This window comes from Balaenoptera musculus, chromosome 6 (assembly GCF_009873245.2).
Source record: "Balaenoptera musculus isolate JJ_BM4_2016_0621 chromosome 6, mBalMus1.pri.v3, whole genome shotgun sequence".
Classification (NCBI taxonomy): domain Eukaryota; kingdom Metazoa; phylum Chordata; class Mammalia; order Artiodactyla; family Balaenopteridae; genus Balaenoptera; species Balaenoptera musculus.
This window is the reverse complement of record NC_045790.1, coordinates 12,949,405-12,969,664: the sequence shown is the minus strand read 5'-3', so window position 1 is coordinate 12,969,664 and position 20,260 is coordinate 12,949,405. Positions and strand designations below refer to the sequence as shown.

The 20,260-nt window shown below is 39.4% G+C and overlaps 1 protein-coding gene across 6 annotated transcripts in view; it reads left to right on the top strand.

Annotated features, from left to right (window-relative positions):
- The window catches only part of CDCA2 (cell division cycle associated 2), a 50,368-nt gene that overhangs the window by 3,406 nt on the left and 26,702 nt on the right, over nt 1-20,260 (top strand). For all 6 annotated transcript variants that reach the window (XM_036856814.1, XM_036856818.1, XM_036856817.1 and 3 more), the window contains 3 exons: nt 12,161-12,311; nt 13,872-14,068; nt 15,826-15,913. In XM_036856814.1, coding sequence (XP_036712709.1) covers nt 12,161-12,311; nt 13,872-14,068; nt 15,826-15,913 — 436 coding nt within the window. The remainder of the gene's footprint in view (nt 1-12,160; nt 12,312-13,871; nt 14,069-15,825; nt 15,914-20,260) is intronic.

Genomic DNA, 20,260 nt, shown 5'->3' with positions numbered 1-20,260 from the left:
TGGCTCTTTTGGTATGGGCCTTCCTATTTTAAAAGGTACTTTTATTGCCACTTCTTTATTTTTCATTTTAGACCCTGTGTATACATGAGGCTGTTTAGTGCAGTGCAGGGCTTCTCAGAAATTATCTGCAGATTCCTGGGAATCCCTGAGTCCCATCCAAGAGGTCCATGAGGTCAAACTATTTGTTGAAACAGCACTAAGGTGTTATTTGCCCTTTTTCACTGTGTTGATGTTTGCACTCATGGTGTAAGAGCAGTGGTGGTTAAAACTGATGGCCTCAAGCAGTCATTTTACCTTCAACCCTGTTCATCATTTACAGAAAACAATAATAAGTCCAGTTTCACTTAACATCCTTGATGAAGCAGTAAAAATTATACATTTTATTAATTTTCAACTCTGGAATATTATGTGTGATGAAATGGGAAGTAGACACCAGGCACTTCCGAAGTATATACCAAAGTGTGGTGGATGTTTCCAGAAAAGTCATGGATATGATTGTTTGAGCTGTGAACTAGCCACTTTTTTCATGGAACATCGTGTTTATTTGAAAGAATGACTGACAGACATGGTTAGTCAGACTTGGGAATGTGGCTGGCATTTTCTCAGAAATGAACAGTGAACCTGCCACTTCAAGGAAAGCCAGATATTTCTTACCAATGAAAAAAATTCGAGTTTTTGAGAGAAAACTAGAATTTTGGAAAACTTGTATTCACCACTGTGATCTTACTTGACAGCTTCCCAATGGCTGCACTTTTCTGATGGATCAGTGGGGATATTAATGTGACGTTTGGCTATTGCACAGTAAAATATGTCAACGTTTGGAAGATACACATAACTGAGTGAACCAGTATTTTCTACGTGACCAGTACATGCAAATTATACCCTCAAGTTGCAGGATAGGCCCATGGATTTTAACGTAACAGAATATGAAAAGTTCATTGATAGGATTTCATATTTGACATTGCAACTAACATTTAAGAAATCTTCATTGAATTTTGTGTTGCATTAAAGGATATCCACAATTCTGGAAAAGCTGTTGGAATATTCTTGATAGATATAACGAACGTGAACTAAGAGTCTTTGGTGTGCTCAATAATTTTTTACGGTGTAAAAACTTATTGAGAACTGTGTTAGAGTATATGGGAACATGGCCTGTGGAGTTGTATTGTTGGCGTTTGATTCTAGGCTTTATTATTAGTTAATTGTGACTTTTGGCAAATTACTTGAATTTTCTGGTCCTGTTTCCTCATGTATAAAACAGGGGTGATAATAGTAGCAAGGGTTTTATGAGGTTGAATAAATTAATAGATATGAAATACTTACAACTGTGCCTGGAACATGGTATGTTTTATGCTATCATTGTTGTTATTTCTGTGAAAAATGAGGATTTTGCTCTCACATCTCCTAGCCATAGCTGTCCTGACACTTTCCCCTTCCTGCCTTCCTACCAGTACAACCAGTTACAATTTGTGTTTAAATTAGGGTTTACTATGTATTATCTAATCCTATAGATATTTTTCATGAATTGCCATATGGTGTGTTAGGGCCATATTTCCTTTCTTGCATAGCTTTTGTTTTTCCTGTGATTAATAAGTACCTTTTTTTTTTTTTTTGGTTTAGTCTTCTAATTTACCATGATGGACTATCTTTCACTGTGGATTGTTGAGGACATTATAGTTTTGTTGAAGTTTTCTTCCTTATTTCATGGGGTCTCATTTTGCTACCTAATTATTTTAGGTTCTGGCTCATGCTCAAATCTTTCTTCAGATGCCTAGTGATCCTTGACTCTGTTCACATTTGAAGGTGCGACACTTTAAAAACTGACTGGGAGCTAACTGTGTGTGTTCTGGCTCTGCTGGCTGGTGGATTTCCATGTAGGACAACAGGGCCACTTTTTCAGTGAAGGAACCCCCAAATATTAGAATCCTGTGGGTATTTTCTCTTTGGCAGATCTGTTTTCTTTGAGGGAATTCCTGGGGGTGTAAACCTGAGCCCTAGAACCGTGGAAGGCAAATGTGGAAAGTGGCTGGAAGTCATTGAGAAGACTTGGACAAACTGTTTTCAGTACAGGCCTCCTATCCTTAGCTGTTTAGATCTCATAGAGTCCTAAATCTTTGTGTTCCCTCCAAAACATAAAGGTTCTTTCCTATTTGTGGAGAGATCTGTGGGTTCACGTGCTACTGATACAGCGTCAACATTGCCCTGGACCCTTGTTTCAGACATATTGAATATCTGATGCTTTAGATAACCTGAGCCTTTCTGGGGGTCTCTAGCAAGTCTGCTTGTTTCCTGTTATCAAACCACCCTACGGAGCCCCTGTCAGTTTCAGCTTTCTCTGGACTAAGTCAGTTTTTGTTTGGTGACATTCCATATCTGCTGTTGATTTTTCTCTTTTTTTTTTTTCTTAAGGATATACATACACATTTGTACATAAACACATCCCCACACATATCATATGACTGTACTTATTAAAAGAATTGCTGGAATATATAGTTGTAGTATCTAGCATTGAGATATTCAAGAATGAAAACAAGAGTAGTGGAGGAAAGATGAGGGGTATATATTGCAAAATGATCACCACGCATAGTTACAAATTCTTTTTTCCCTGTGATGAGAACTTTTAAGATTTACTCTTTTAGCAACTTTCAAATATGCAATACAGTATTATTAATTATAGTCACCATGCTGTACATTATATCCATGACTTATTTATTTTATAACTGAAAGTTTATACCTCTTGACCCCCTTCACCTATTTTTTGTTTGTTTGGTTTTTTTTCCTTCACCTATTTTTTACACACTCCCAACAACCAGCCACCAATCTGTTCTCCGTATCTGTGAGCTTGGTTTGATTTTTTTGTTTTCTTTTGTGTGTTTGTCTTAGATTCCACAGATAAGTGAGATCGTATGTATTTGTCTTTCTCTGATTGACTGACTTAGCGTAAGGCCCTTGAAGTCCATATGTGTTGTTGCAAATGGCAAGGTTTCATTCTTATGGCCGAATAATATTCCATTGTGTGTATACCACAATTTCTTTATCCATTCATTCATCAAGCGACAATTAGGTTGTTTCCATATCTTGGCTGTTGTAAATAATACTGTGTTGAACATGGGCTTACATATATCTTTTTGAGTTACTGTTTTCCTTTGATTAAGTACCCAGAAGTAGAGTTTCTGGATCATATAGTACTTCTTAATTTTTTGAGGAACCTCCATACCATTCTCCATAGTGGCTGCACCAATTTGCATTCTGACCAACAGTGCACAAGGGTTCCCTTTTCTCCACATCTTCACCAACACTTGTTATCTCTTGTGTTTTCAATAATAGCCATTCTGACAGGTATGAAGTGATATGTCATTGTGGTTTTGATTTGCACTTTCCAGATGATTAGTAATGCTGAGCACCTTTTCATGTACCTGTTGACCATCTGTATGTCTTTGGAAAAATGCCTATTCAGATCCTCTGCCCATTTTTTAATCAGATTGGTTTTCTGCTGTTGAGTTGAAATGAGTTCTTTTTATATTTTGGACATTAACCCCTTATCAGACATATGATTTGCAAATTTGCTCCCGTTTGGTAGGTTGCCTTTTCACTTTGTTGATGATTCTCTGCTGTGCACAAGCTTTTTAGTTTGATATAGTCCCACTTGTTCGTTCTTGCTTTTGGTGCCTTTGCTTTTGGTGTCAAATCCAAAAAATCATCACCAAGACTTATGTCAAGTTGCTTACCACCTGTTTTCATCTAGGAGTTTTACGGTTTCAGGTCTTATGTTCAAATCTTTAATCCATTTTGTGTATGGTGTAAGATAGTGGTCCAGTTTCATTCTTTTTTGTATCTGTTCAGTTTTCCCAACACCGTTTATAGAAGAGACTGTCCTTTTCTCATTGTATAGGCATACCCCCTTTTATTGTGCTTTACTTTATTGTGCTTTGCATTTTTTAAAATAAATTTATTTATTTATTTTTGGCCGCGTTGGGTCTTCGTTTCTGTGCGTGGGCTTTCTCTAGCTGCGGCAGGCGGGGGCCATTCTTCGCTGCCGTGCGCGGGCCTCTCACTATCGCGGCCTCTCTTGTCGTGGAGCACAGGCTCCAGACGCGCAGGCTCAGTAGTTGTGGCGCACGGGCTTAGTTGCTCCGCGGCATGTGGGATCTTCCTGGACCAGGGCTCGAACCCGTGTCCCCTGCATTGGCAGGCGGATTCTTAACCACTGAGCCACCAGGGAAGCCCCCTTTTTTTTTTTCTTTTCTTTTTTTTTTTTTAACAAATTGAAGGTTTGTGGCTACCCTGCGTCGAGCAAGTCTACTGGCACCATTTTTCCAACAGTATTTGCTCACTTTGTATCTCTGTGTCACATTTTGGTAATTCTTGCAATATTTCAAACTTTTTCATTATTATCTTTTATTATTATTATATTATATCATATCATTACTATTAGGGTGATCAGTGATATTTGATATTACTATTGTAATTGTTTTAGGGCTCCACGAACTGCACCCATATAAGATGGCAAACTTAATCGAAAAATGCTGTGTGTTTGTGTGTGTGTGTGTGTGTGTGTGTGTGTTCAAACTGCTCCACCAACCTGCCGTTCCCCCATCTCTCTCTCTCTCTCCTTAGGCCTTCCTATTCCCTGAGAATAACACTATTGAAATTAGGCCTTTAACTGTTCAAGTGAAAGGAAGAGTTGCACATCTCTCACTTTAAATCAAAAGCAAGAAATTATTAAGCTTAGTGAGGAAGGCATGTCAAAAGCTGAGATAGGCTGAAAGCTAGGCCTCTTGGCCAAACAGTTAGCCAAGTTGTGAATGCAAAGGAAAAGTTCTCGGATGAAATTAAAATTTCTACGCTAGTAAACACACAAATGATGAGAGAGCAAAACAGTCTTATTGCAGATATGGAGAAAGTTTTAGTGGTCTGGATAGAAGATCAAACCAGCCACAACATTCACTTAAGCCAGGGCCTAATCAAGAGTATGGCCCTAATTCTCTTCAGTTCTATGAAACCTGAGAGAGGTGAGGAAGCTGCAGAAGAAAAGTTTGAAGCTAGCAGATGTTGGCTCATGAGGTTTAAGGGAAGAAGCTGTCTCCATAACATAAAAGCAAGGTGAAGCAGCAAGTTATCCAGGAGATAGATCTAGCTAAGATAATTAATGAAAGTGGCTGCACTAAACAACAGATTTGCAATATAGATGAAACAGCTTTACATTGGAAGAAGATGCCATCTAGGGCTTCCATAACTAAAGAGTAGAAGTCAATGCCTGGCTTCAAAGCTTCAAGGACGGGCTGACTCTCTTGTTAAGGGCTAATGCTGCTGGTGACTTGAAGTTGAATTCAAAGTTTATTTACCCTTCTGAAAATCCTAGGGCCCTTAAGAGTTGTGCTAAATCTATTCTGCCTGTGCTCTAAAAATGGAACAACAAAGCCTGGATGATAGCATATCTGATTACAGCATGGTTTACTGAATATTTTAAGCCCTCTATTGAGACCTACTGCTCAGTAAAAAGATTCCTTTCAAAATATTACTGCTCATTGACAGTGCACTTGGTCACCCAAGAGCTTTGATGGAGAAGTACAATGTGATTCACGTTGTTTTCGTGCGTGGTAACACAACATCTATTCTGCAGCCCATGGATCAAGGAATAATTTTGATTTTCAAGTCTTATTATTTAAGATATACATTTTGCAAGCCCATAGCTGCCATATATGGTGGTTCCTCTGGATCTGGGCAGAGTAAATTGAAGACATTCTAGAAAGGATTCATCGTTCTAGATGCCATTAAGGACATTCATGATTCATGGAAAGGGATCAGAGATCAAAATATCAACATTAATAAGAGTTTGGAAGAAGTTGATTCCAACCCTCATGGATGACTTTGTGGGGCCCAAGACTTTGAGGGGTTCAAGGAAGTAACTGCAGATGTGGTAGAAATAGAGAATTAGAAGTGGAGCCTGAAGATGTGACTGAATTGCTGCCATCTTACGATAAAACTTTGATGGATGAGGAGCTGCTTCTTATGGATGAGCAAAGAAAATGGTTTCTTTTTTTTTTTTTTTAAAGGAATTCCTTTATTTTTATTATTTATTTTATTTATTTTTGGCTGTGTTGGGTCTTCGTTTCTGTGCGAGGGCTTTCTGTAGTTGCGGCAAGCGGGGGCCACTCTTCATCGCGGTGCGCGGGCCTCTCACTATCGCGGCCTCTCTTGTTGCGGAGCACAGGCTCCAGACGCGCAGGCTCAGTAGCTGTGGCTCACGGGCCTAGTTGCTCCGCGGCATGTGGGATCTCCCCAGACCAGGGCTCGAACCCGTGTCCCCTGCATTGGCAGGCAGATTCTCAACCACTGCGCCACCAGGGAAGCCCAGAAAGTGGTTTCTTGAGATGAAATCTATTCCTGGTAAAGATGCTTTGAAGACTGTTGAAATGATGACAAGGGATTTAGAACATTACATAAGCATAGTTGATAAATCAGCTGCAGGGTTTGAGAGGATTGGCTCTAATTCTGAAAGAAGTTCTCCTGTAGGGAAAATGGTGTCAAACAGCATTGCATGCTACAGAGAAATCGTTTGTGAAAGAAAGTCAATCTATGTGGCAAACTTCATTGTTGTCTTATTTTAGGAAATTGCCACAGACACCCTAACTTTGAGCAGCCACCAGCCTGGTCAATCTTTGAGGCAAGACCCTCCACCAGCAAAAAGATTGCTGCTCACTGAAGGCTCAGATTGATGGTTAGCATTTTTTAGCAATAAGGTTTTTTAATTAAGGTATGTACGCTGTTAGACATAATGCTGTTGCGCACTTAATGGAATACAGTCTGGTGTGAACATAACTTGTATATGCACTGGGAAGCCGAAACATTTGTGACTTGCTTTACTGCAATATTCACTTTATTGTGGTGACCTGGAACCTAACCCACAGTGTCTCCAAGTTATGCCTGTAGATTCTTGGTTCCTTTGTTGTAAGTTAATGGACCATATATGGATTGGCTTATTTCTGGGCTCCCTATTCTGTTCCATTGATCTATGTGTCTTTGTCTGTTTTGGTTACTATAGTATTATAGTTTGAAATCAGGGTGCATGATGCCTCCGGCTCTGTTCTTTCTCAAAATTGCTTTGGCTCTTCAGGGCCTTTTGTGGTTCCATACAAGCTTTAGGATTGTTTGTTTCATTTCTGTGATAAATGCTGTTGGAATTTAGACAGGGATTGCAATGAATCTGTAGATTGCTTTGGGTAGTTACGGACATTTTAACAATATTATTTCTTCCAGTCCGTGAGCACAAAATATCTTTCCATTTATTTGTGTCGTTTTCAATTCCTTTCATCAGTGTCTTATAGTTTTCAGGATGCAGGTCTTTCAGTTCCTTGGTTAAATTTATTCCTAAGTGTTTTATTCTTTTTGATGAAGTTGTAAACGGGATTGCTCTCTTAATTTCTCTTTCTGATAATTCTTTATTTGGGTGTAGAAACACAGCATTTTTGTATGCTTATTTTGTATTCTGCAATTTTACCGAATTTGTTTATTCTAGCAGTTTTTTGGTGTAGTCGTTTTCTATATATAATATGTATCTGCAAATAGCGACAGTTTTATTTTTCCCTTTCCAGTTTGCATGCCTTTTGTTTTCTTTTTCTTTTTTTTTTTTTTTTTGCCTAATTGCTACTTCTTGATCTTTAAGTGTGACGGCATTAGTTATTGACTTCCCATCGTGTTCAGTGGAAAGTTAGCCCTCTTTCTTCCTCATACCTTTTATCGTAAATGTACGTGTGCACTTCCCATCCTCTATAACTTCCCAATAGATTGGTTCCATCAATATTCAAATGTTTACCTTATTATGACCGTGTGTGTTATTCTGCCCTGTTTTTCCTCATGCGTTTGTCTTACTCTGTCCCTTTACCTCTTCCTGGACCCCCATGGCGTCCCATTCCTGTGCCTGTCCATCGCAGCAAAGCTCCCTGAACAGCCATCTGTCCTGTCTTGCTCCGCTTCCTTCCCTCCCATTCTCTCTACTGTAGCCACTCCAGTCGGACTTTTGTTTCTACCACTCCATGGAGAAGACTCTTGTCACCATTGATCACAAATGGCCCGCACCTTGGCCAAGACAAAGATTAAGTCTAAGTTTGCATCCTTTGCAACCTTGCCTCGGCTTTTGACTGAGTTTAGCTACTCCCTCCTTGAAGTGCTTTCTTTGCTTTCTTTCTGGGATACCACACTGACCTGATTTTCTTCCTGTGTCACTGTCATCCGTTCCTGTGTTTCATTTGCTTATTCCACCCCTTCCAGTTTTCCCCTCACAAATGCTTGAGCTCCCCCACGGCTCTCCTCTGCCCCCTTTGCTTTCCTTAGGTAAACTAATCCTTTCCCATGGCTTTGAACATCAATTATAGGCTGATGACTCAAATGTCTAACATTGGCCCAGAGTTCTGTAGAGCTCCAGACTTAGATACCCAGTTGCCTAGTCAACATCTCCCTTTGGGTGTTCCAGTAAGCATTTCGAGTGTTACCTGGCCACAGCCAAACTCCAGGTTTCCATTCCCCACGAGATCCTCCGGTTCACTTCCTCATCTCAGTACACGCTGTCATCCAGTTGCTCAGGCCAACGACCTACCAATCTTCCTCGGTTCCTTCCTTTTTTTTTTTTTCCTTTTCATCTCCCACATCCAACCCATCATTACCTTTTGGCTTCACTTCAAAAACCTATCTGTAATTCCTCATGTCCCCCAGCTCCACTGCTACAACCCTAAGGTGATTTCTACCTGAATCACCAGCTGCTTCTTCATAACTGGTCTCCTTATTTCCCTCCTTCCCTGGTCCGTCCACCATCCCACAGAGCAGTCCAAGAGATACTTTTAAAGAAAGAATCAGATCATTCACTCTGCCTCTTAAAACCTTCCTGTGGCTTCCTGTTATGCCTTGAATTAAACTCAAACCCCATCTTGCAGCCTTGAGTGCCCTCCCTGATCTGAGCCCTGCCTACCCCTATTCTCAGCTCCCCATCTCCTGCCATTTTCTGGGCATGCTGGCCTTCTTTCTGCTGCATCCTCTTTCCATCTCAGGGCCTTTGCTCTTGTTCCGCCTTGTTCTTGCAGAATGCCTCCCTCCCCCAGTATCTTCCCTTAACTACCACTTTCTGTTGCAGTTCCAACTCAGATGTTACTCCTGATAGAGCGCTGTCCTGACTCAAGTAAAGCAGCGCTGTTATTACTAAATCACACTCCTTTTTTACCTTCTCAATGGCACCTCTTGTACCTGAAACTATATTAATATATTTTCAGAGTTTCACTCTAGAATGTAGTTTCCCCCTGTATCCTGAGCCCCTTGAATAGTTTCTGGTACATGGAAAGAATGTTGACTGGACGATGTAATTCCTAAGACAAAAGCATCAGAAAAGCAGTCCGTTTTGAATGCTTCCTTTATTTTTTGTACATGAGCATTGTTCTCTTTCTCCGTCAGGAAACAGAGAAACAACAGTTTTGACTGGGGAACCTTTAATTTGTTTAAAGCAGTATTTCAGAATGCTCCCAACTCCTAGCACATTAAACCTAACCCTCCCATGTTCAAATATAAGTACAAAAAATGTACATTCAACGTAAATTGTATGACTTTGGGATAAACCCTTTCTTTCTCTATATCTCAGTTAGGTAAGAGTTGACCACCAGCTTTTTATAAATGTTATGTGCTGTTTATGTCGTAAAGGTTTACATCATCAACCATATTTGAATTTTAAATGTTGTGTTATTATGCAACAGAGTTTGCTTTCTGAAGGTATTTAACTGGGAATAGAATCCAGTGTGTGAGCAGATTCACCGTCAAACATGGCTTCAAGGTTTTAACTGATTTTTCTCTATATGATATCTTAAAGGGAGGTAATTTTTTTACCTTACTTTCACCTGTTAGCATAATTTTTTAAATTGGTATAAGCTCCAAATCAGTGGAAGTATGTTAGTCTAAATAATAAAGGGGGAAAAAAACCCCAGAGAACCTAACCAGTAATTTATTTTATAGGTAACAGAACTATTAAATTGTATATTGCTTACACTTATCTGGCACTTCTATCCCTGCTAATACCAATTTGACGACTCTTTGGTTGAAATCCTGTTAGCAGAGTCTCCAGAGAGCTCCTGTGCTTAGACCATTTTTAACTATTTGGCTTTGTAGTTTCAGTGAATGGCTAGCTTTTAGCTCTAAGGAAGTAAGCTCCCATGACATCAGGAAGATTTAGCTGGTGGGGCGCCAGAGGGGAGAGGGTATATATGTGGGTGGGTGTCTAAGCTACTTCAGAACGTCTGTATATTGTTCTGGCCCCTGGGGAGAGGGTGTGTCTGGATGGAAATGAATAGAGACTAGGTTGGATGGAACTAGTTATGCTGAGACCTACCTGTGACAAAGGTGCCATGCAGATCATTTTCTAAGGATATTTTTGGAAAACTTTGGTAAAATTTCCAAATAGACAAGTTCTTCCTATCCCTTCTTCCTTAGCCCTATCTCCAGGATTTGATGGTTTCTTGTGATCTCCATATAGTCTGTCTCTCTCTCTCTCTCTCTCTTTTTTTTATGTTGTTTGTATTGGATAAACTCTCTGCTAACTGTACAGACATAAAATTCTTACTACTGATTTTAATTTTTATTTTGTATGCAATTTTTAAAGGTTACACTCCATTTAGTTATTACAAAATATTGGCTATATTCCCTGTTTTGTACAATACATCCTTGTAACGTGTCTTACATCCAATAGTTTGTACCTCCCATTCCCCCACCCCTATATTGCCCCACCCCAGCCCCATAACAGCTAGTTTGTTCTCTATATCTGTGAGTCTGTTTCTTTTGTGTTATATTCACGAGTTTATTGTGTTTTTTATATTCCACATATAAGTGATATTATACAGTATTTGTCTTTCTCTGTCTGACTTATTTCACTTAGCATAATGCCCTCCAAGTCCATCTGTGTTGCTGCAAATGGCAAAATGTCATTCTTTTTTATGGCTGAGTAGTATTCCATTGTATACATATACCACATCTTCTTTATCTGTTGATGGACACTTAGGTTGCTTCCATATCTTGGCAATTGTAAATAATGCTGCTATGAACATTGGGGGTGCGTGTATCTTTTCGAATTAGTGTTTTTGTTTTTTTCAGGTGTACATCCAGGAGTGGAATTGCCGGGTCATGTGGTAGTTCTGTTTTTAGTTTTTTGAGAAACCTCCATACTGTTTTCCACAGTGGCTGTAACAATTTACATTCCCATCAGCAGTGTATGAGGGTTCCCTTTTCTCCACATCCTCGCCAGTGTTTGTTATTTGTGGTCTTTTTTTTTTTTTTTTTTGGCCACGCCACAGGGCATGCAGGATCTTAGTTCCCAGATCAGGGATCGAACCTGCACCCCCTGTGTTGGAAGTCCAGGGTCTTAACAACTGGACCACCAGGGAAGTCCCTATTTGTGGTCTTTTTGGTGATAGCATCCTGACAGTTGTGAGGTGATATCTCATTGTGGTTTTGATTTGCATTTCCCTGATGATTAGCGACGTTGAGCATCTTTTCATGTGCCTACTGGCCATCTGCATTTCTTCTTTGGAAAAATGTCTATTCAGTTCTTCTGCCCATTTTTTAAGGGATTAATATCCAACAGATGTAAACAACTCGTGCAGCTCAACATCCATATAGCCTCTTCAACTGGCCTCTCAAACATTTTGTGCGGAACCTCTTTCCCTTTCACGTTGATTCGCTGAGGCTATCTCAGGTTATGGGCTCTCAGTTATAAAAGAGGGTCCTTAACCACCCCTCCCACTTCCCCCCCCCTCCCCCCGCCCCCAGAAAGAATCCTATTAAAGATTGTTAAGCCCTCAAATAATTGGGATGTGTTTTGTCTGGGTGCCTTTTTAAAGTGCTTTCCATCTCCTCCAGATTTCTCCTGTCTGGTCCATGGGCTTGTCAGTGTCAGTACTGGCCAGCCTATAGCTCCACATTTATACTTCCCATGTAGCTATTGCCCTTTGCTCAGATTAAGGAGGAGAGAGGAGAAACGAAGATGATGGCCGTACACCGAATATTCAGACTCAGAGTGTGTGGTTCACGGGAGGAGAGGCTCTGCTCTATTAACTTATTACCTCTGCTCTTCGAACAGCCTATCTTTGGTTTGATTTATAATGTCCTCTGTGCTTCTGTGTTTTAACAGGGCAGCCCTGTTTTGTATCGAAATGTTCATTCTTTAAGAGAGCAAATATCTGCCTTCCAGTCGGCTTTTCACTCCATAAAAGAAAACGAGAAGATGACCGACTGTCCTGAATTCTCAGAGACGGAAGGAGAGTTCAAGACCACAGCCTCGAGTGAGTAGAAAGAAGGGCTTTAGTATTTATTCAGACCATCCTCAGTATAAAGAAGATTTAGTTCTACAGTGTGAAAGCAGTCTTTTCTGAGTAGAGCTGTATTTTTCAATAGGGCCTACCATTTAAAGTTTGGGACATTTCACACAAAAATCTGGATTTCTGGTTTCTCTTGAAAAAACATGATATCAAGCATTCCTGAGCCTAACGTCTTAACATTTCCACATGGCCACAATTAAGTGCTAAGTGTTATAATGTCGAAGCCAATGGGCTCATTTCATCTTTAGAATAGGGCATGTGGTAGATTTGAGTGCACAAAGCTTGATTTTTTAGAGGATTATTATTAAGTTCAGCAAGCATTTACATGAATACCAAACTCCCAACCCTGATATTATAAACAGATACATTCAGTCTGACATCTTGATAGCCTGCCATATTCTTTACCATAACTTTTAGATTGTAATTTATTTGGTAATTTTTTTCTGTCACTTTTGATTTTCCAATTGCAAAGCATTGCAAACACCAGAACTAAACAAAATCTTGGTCTTGCTGTAACCACCATAACCCTAAGGTTCCAAATGGTTTTGTTTGGTTTCTTGAACTATCTGCAAGTACATTTCAACACCTCCTTGGGTGCAGGGCATTGTTACTCAAGACAAATCCAGTTCATCTACCTCTGCAGTACATGACCTGCTCCAACGTACTCATTTTTATTTGTAATTTGTAACTTAGCTATTCTTCAGTTTTGTTTTTTTTTTTTTTTAATTAATTAATTTATTTATTTTTGGCTGTGTTGGGTCTTCGTTTCTGTGCAAGGGCTTTCTCTAGCTGCGGCAAGCGGGGGCCACTCTTCATCGCGGTGCGCGGGCCTCTCACTATCGCGGCCTCTCCTGTTGCAGAGCACAGGCTCCAGACGCGCAGGCTCAGTAATTGTGGCTCACGGGCCTAGTTGCTCCGCGGCATGTGGGATCTTCCCAGACCAGGGCTCGAACCCGTGTCCCCTGCATTGGCAGGCAGATTCTCAACCACTGCGCCACCAGGGAAGCCCTATTCTTCAGTTTTTATCTGAGCTTTTAAATATTTTATTTACATCATTACTAAAGTTCTATAGACAATTAAATTCCCTTTTTGTACCTAGGAAGAACTGTGGCTGTATTTTTCATAAAATCATACACGGTCAAAGCAGAACCAATATTAGAACATAACCACATCCTTTAAAATGTTCAAAAGAAAAGGTTTCATTCTAAACTTAAAAATAGAATGAGATACTATTTCAAAAATGCAAATGTATCTTGACGTATCTTTGTACATTTTAAAGTCTGAAAAAAGTCAATTCTAATAATTAAATTTTTATCTTTTTAGCAGTCATATTCTTTTACTTTTCAGTTAGATTTCCTTTTTTGAATAAAAAATGTACTACTAGAGTTTTCATTGATAAAGTATTTAGGCTCAAGCATTAAATTTTACTAAAATTATTAGGATATACACAATTTTCAAATGATGCTGTAAAAGAAAATATTGAAGCCTGTGTTGTTTTGTTTTTATTTTGTTTTGTCTACCTAGCCAAAAAGGAGAGTCTTGGTGAATGCCAACAGTGTGAGTTCCCTGCAAACTTGTCATCCAAGCGACAGAGAACATCCTCTCCGAGCAGCTCTGATGGAAATCTAACTGATGCCTTTGGTCTCCAGATACACAATGTTGCTGCTTTTCCCAATACAGATAGACAGTGTGCTGTTGAAACTTCTGCAGATCTCTCTGAGGTAATTCACTTATTGGAAACACAGGAAGATGAAGCTTTGGATTTCTGGCTAGTCAGTTTTAGGACTGACTGTCAAGGCCCTTTTGCAATTACAGTACTTATGTATATTGTATTGCTGTATTTTATCTGGGTTTTAAATTGTGTGTGTGTGTGAGAGAGAGAGAGAGATTTCCTGCTTGTTAAATGTTTTTTGTGGTTGGTTGGCTTATTGGTTATTAGAGACGGTTTTGATTAGCATGTTGCTTTTGATATGAAAAAGACTTTATGAAAAGATGAAGCCCTGTGGTCTTCTATTTTTGAGGTGTTGTTGTAGGTACCAGTGGTACAATTGTGAGAAAGTCACAGTCCTGCCCTTGAACAGCTTTCTGTCTGCTGGGGGAGACAGACATATGAGCACCTAATTTACACAGAACTGGTAAATGAGGTGAAGATTATACTTGGGCTGTACCCCTCAGGTCTGGGGGTCTGGCATTTCTCCCTTGCTGCCCCTCACTGGTTTAATACCAGCTGGAAAGCATGGTGCCGTTTAGCGATTTCTCCCTTGCTCTCCCCACTTCGTTCAAGTAGCTGTAGGGATTTTTTTGTTGCTTATAACTACCTAGAGGCTGTCAACATCATCGAAAGATGATCACCATCGTGAACTGAATCATACCGTTAAGTGACTTCCCTGGGGGTTAAGACTCCTCGCTTCCACTGCAGGGCGTGCTGGTTCGATCCCTAGTTGGGGAACTAAGATCCCGCGTGCTTCACGGAGCGGCCAAAAATATATATATAATAATAATAATAATCATACTGTTGAAGATCCTTGACCTTCACACAAGTGTAAACGGGGATCTAGTTCTGACACGACCCTTAGTTCTGGTTTGATACAGCAGGTTTCTGTTTTTTTAGTGAGAGAAGACACCTAATGCCGGTAGAGTGGAAGCTTTTTTCCTGCACCTTCTCTGTCATGTAGATCCAGTACATGTCCTGTTGACCTTATCTGGACTGGCTTAATAAATGGTTGATGGTCATTAGGGTTGACCATCAGGGCCCCCGTGGGTTTCATGTGTATCTCAGAGATGCCTGTAATCTCCACTACCTCTGCTCTATTCTAGTAGATATGAAATCATCATCTGACCCTAATTTTTCTTATCAGAACTTCCATTAATTTTTGGCCATACACCATGATTTACAAGTGGTTTTTACATTAATATGAGTGTGTTTTCTATCCTGGCCATTGATGGTTTTCCTTTTCTAGCTATTGATACCTTCTGTTGTTTGATTAGTAATTATATTTTTCGTTATTTTGAGAATTTCCTCTTTAAAGAAAGCGTTGGCTGGTCCGAATGCAGTGGTGTTTACAATTAATTGATCACAGCCAGTTACAGATTTCTTTGTTCCTTCTTCACTCCCACTGCTTCACTTGACTAGCCTTTAAAAAAAAAAAAAAAAAAAAAGAGAAAAAAAGAAAGCAGTTAACATAGTTTTCTAGACTTCAAACAATAAGGCAGCAAAAATGTGCCCTATCAACATTTCCTAGGGAACTGAAAATTGTTGGGTAGGATGTTTTGGAGGTAATTAGAATGAATGCTCTGTTTTTAGTTCGATTCCTATATACTTCCATAAGAATTAACTAGATAATGAAGGCGATGGATTGATTGATTTAATATCAGATTTCCAGATAATCTATAATGCTTACTCAAACCTTTATAAAAAATACCAGTAATCCTGTAAGTAGTAAAATTTAATACTTCTTTACTCTTTTTTTTCTCCAAGAAATCTTCTGAATCTGGTTTAAATCTACAGTCTAGATGTTTAGTTGGAGAGTATCCTCTACTTTCAGAGCTCACAGAGGCTTCAAGTGGTAAGTATTTCATTTTTCTTTAGTACATGTGCCCATTCACCCATTGAAATGTTTGTTCAATAGACATTTATGCTTGGTTTACCTATGTGCTAACATTTGGGAAAACTAAAACCATTCCTTACATTTTAGGAGCTCATGGTATATTAGAAATGTTTTAGAATTCTTGTTACGTGAGAGATGACGTTTTCTTTTTTGAATTACTACCAATAAGAATTAGTGAAATATTTCCAAGCTGATAGAATCTATTATAAAGGATAGGATTATACCAATAGCTCATACAGCTCAATATCAAAAAAAAAACAACAACCCTATCAAAAAATGGGTAGAAGACCTAAATAGACAGTTCTCCAAAGAAGACATACAGATGGCCAGTAGGTACATGAAAAGATGCTCAACATCACTAGTTAGTAGAGAAATGCAAATCAAAACTACAATGAGGTGTCACCTCACACCGGTCAGAATGGCCATCATCAAAAAGTTTACAAACAATAAATGCCGGAGAGGGTGTGGATAAAAGGGAACCCTCCGACATTGTTGGTGGGAATGTAAATTGGTGCAGCTATGGAGAACAGTATGGAGGTTCCTTAAAAAACTAAAAATAGAGCTACCATATGATCCAGCAATTGCACTCCTGGACATATATCCAGAAAATACGAAAACTGTAATTTGAAAAGATACATGCACCCCAGTGTTCATAGCAGCACTATTTACAATAGCCAAGACATGGAAGCAACCTAAATGTCCATCAACAGATGAATGGATAAAGACGTGGTATATGTATACAATGAAATATTACTCAACCATAAAAAAGAATGAAATAATGCCATTTGCAGCAACATGGATGGACCTAGAGATTATCATAAAGTCAGAAAGAGAAAGACAAATACCATGTAATATCACTTATATGTGGTATCTAAAAAACGGATACAAATGAACTTATTAACAAAAAAGAAACAGATTCACAGCCATAGAAAACAAATGTATGGTTACCAAAGCGTAAAGGGGTGGGGGGAGGGATAAATTAGGAGCTTGGGATTAACAGATACACAGTACTATATATAAAATAGATAAACAGCAGGGCCCTACTGTATAGCACAGGGAACTATATTCAATATAAAAAGAAAGAATAGGATCTCTAAACATTTAACAAGTATATTTTGTTAGAGAAAACACTACATGTGATTTTTTTGGTTTTTAAGTATGTGAAAAGGGACCAGCATTCAATATGCTTGTATTGAATGGAAGTCACCATAAGGTATTAGGTTTACTTTCAACATACCTGTGTCTTTATCTTTAAGTAAAACTCTTGTATATGTATAGCTGGCCCTTGCTTTTTTGTCAGTCCTGAGAATTTCTGCCTTTTAATGGACGTATTTGGTACATTAACCTTTCAAGTCATTATTGAAATGGTTTTATTTAAATCTGCCATTTAAAAAAAAATTTTATCCACACAGCTTGCAGAATCTTTGTTCCCTAAACAGGGATTGAACCCACTCCCTCAGCAGTGAAAGTGCGAAGTCCTAACCACTGGACCACCAGAGAATTCCCTAAATCTGCCATTTCTTTCATACATTTTCTGTTCTATTTTTTGTTTTCCCTCCTCTCGTCTTTTGGGCTTATTTGAAATTTTAGAAATCCATTTATCCATTACCTTCTAAACCATACCTCATTGCATCTTTTGTTTTGTTTTGTTTTGTTTTAATGGTTACTCTAAGGACTGTGGTATATACATCCTTAGATTTTCACAACCTTCTTAGAGTTAATGTACAACTTCAGGGGAAATACAGAAACTTTACAAACTGTATAGATCTACTTCCTCTCCTCCCACCCATGTCTTTTATGGTCCTTTTACACTATAGATGTCATCTATACTATATTTATATTCATTTTAAACCCCACAAGATAAGGTTTTTTTGCTTTAAACAACCATGTGTATTGGGAAATATGTGTATATTGGAAATAGCCTTTTATAGTTACCCAGATAGGTACCATTTCTGGTGCTTTTCATTCCTCGCTGAAGATCTAAGTTTCTGTCTGGTATCATTTCCCTTCAACCTGAAAAAGAACTTCCTTCAGCATTTCTTGTGGTGCACATCTGCTCTGACTTCTTAATTTTAATCATGAGATGGATGGATGGATAGATGGGGCAGAGAGCAGGGTTATGAGTTTGTTACCTGGATGAAATAAGATGATTTTGCCTTCAGCAATTCTTACCAATTCTCTTGCTTTACTCTCATGGGACTTTGTCTTAGGAGTGACATATTCTTTGACAGTGGTTATAGAATGTATGAAGTATGGTCATTAAAAACTGTCATCATACCTAACACCTCCCTGTACAATCTGTCTTCTTGGGAACATCACAACGAGGGCCAACGTATCCCATTTTAACACCCCTCTAGGCCCTAAGCAGGAACATTGTATAAGACAGGAAAAGACAAATCTCCCATAGGTGGTGGGGCCTTGATTAAAGGAGTCTAGTGCTGATTCCAGTGTTTTATTTTAAACTGGTTATCTGGTGGCACCCCAGAGGTTATTATATCTCAGACGGTGCACCTTTAGGAAGAGGGAAGAGGTCTTATAAAGTGGGATACTTCAAAAACAAACACACACATAGAAAAAGAGCTCAGATTTCTGGCTACCAGAGGCCGGGGGTGGGGGGAAGGGAGAAGGGGGAATTGGAGGGAGGCAGGTAAAAGGTAAAGACTTCCAGTTATAAAATAAATAAGTAGTAGGGATGTCATGCACAACATGATAAATATAATGAACACTGCTGTATGTTATATATGAAAGGTGTTAAGAGAGCAAATCCTAGGAGTTCTCATCACAAGGGAAAAAAAATTTTTCTATTTCATGCTGTATCTATATGAGGTGATGGATATTCACTAAACTGACTGTGGTCATCACTTCATGGTGCGAGTAAGTCAAATCATTATGTTGTACACCTTGTATCTCAATAAAACTGGACAAAAAAAAAGTAACCCCTCTAAATACTGACAGCTATAAAAAAACCTGTTACCCTTCAAACAAAAACAACAACAACAAAATAAATAAAATGCAAGTCACACTGTGTCACTCCCCTCAAAATCTCTCACTGGCCTCCCAGCATACTCAGGATAGAATCCAGTCCACCCACTTCCTACTAGGCCGCACCTGGCCTGGTCCTTAGCCTTGGCTCTGAGCTTGTGGCTTAGCTGTCTTCTTGTTCGCTCTGTTCCAGTCACTCTGGCCTTGCCCCACCTCTTATACGTCACTGGTCTTTGCACTTAGCTTTGAGCATATGTATAATCTTCCCTAGACACATGTGCAGCTCGCTTCCTCACTGTGTTCAGATGCCTGCTCGGGAGGCTGTCCTTGAACTCACTCCCACCCCCTCCCATACCCTAACCCCATCTCTACATTATTCTCCTTAATGGCATGGGTTACTGCTTGTTATTATATATACATTTCTTTAACTTTTTATTTTAAGATGACTAGATTCACATGCAGGTGTAAGAATGAATCCATAGGAAGAAAGCCTATCCACCCTTCCCCCAGTTTCCCCAGTGGTGACATCTTGCATAGCTGTAATACAGTGCATGACCAGGAAATCAACACTGATACAATCCACTGACCTTTTTCGTTAGATTTCACCACTTTTGCATGCACACGTTTGTGTGTATATTTTAGTTCCATGATTTTATCACAGGTGTAGACTCACATAACCACACTACAGTCAAAATATATCACAGTCCCATCACACGGTCCCTCATGCTACCCTTTTACACAGGCATAGCTACCTCCTTCCTTCTGTGCCCCCCAGTTACTATATTTTATGTTGTCTATTTGTCCCCTGAGGCCAAGGGGGCTTTATCTGTGGTGTTTATATCTCTCGCAAAGTGCCTGTCACATCTTAAGCGCCCAGTATATATTTGTTAAATGTCAATCATCAGGCACTGATGAGCAATGAATGCTCTCTTGTAAGAATTTGCAGGGGGGGCCTTGCCTTGCTTGGGGGTACATACAATATGTTCATTTTTTTATTTGACAGTCGTTCTCTTCAGCATTCTGTCCTTTCCCTCCCACTACCCTTGCAGGCTGAAAATGCCTCTGACTCCACCAATAAAATCAGTCATGATTCATTGTCTGGCTCAAGTTAGTTTCATGGTGCAAACCGTAGGTGTCGTGAGTGGAAGCAGATTAACAGTTAATAGCTGAGCTGTGGGTGCCTTCTTAGATTTCCGTGGAGCCAGGGCACCTTACTTACTGTTGCCCTCAGTAGTCAGATTTGAAGTAAAAGCTGTGGCCAGTGCCGCTTCTCTTTGTTTTATGTCTCCAAGTGAAATCCCAGATGCTACTCCTCAAGCAGGA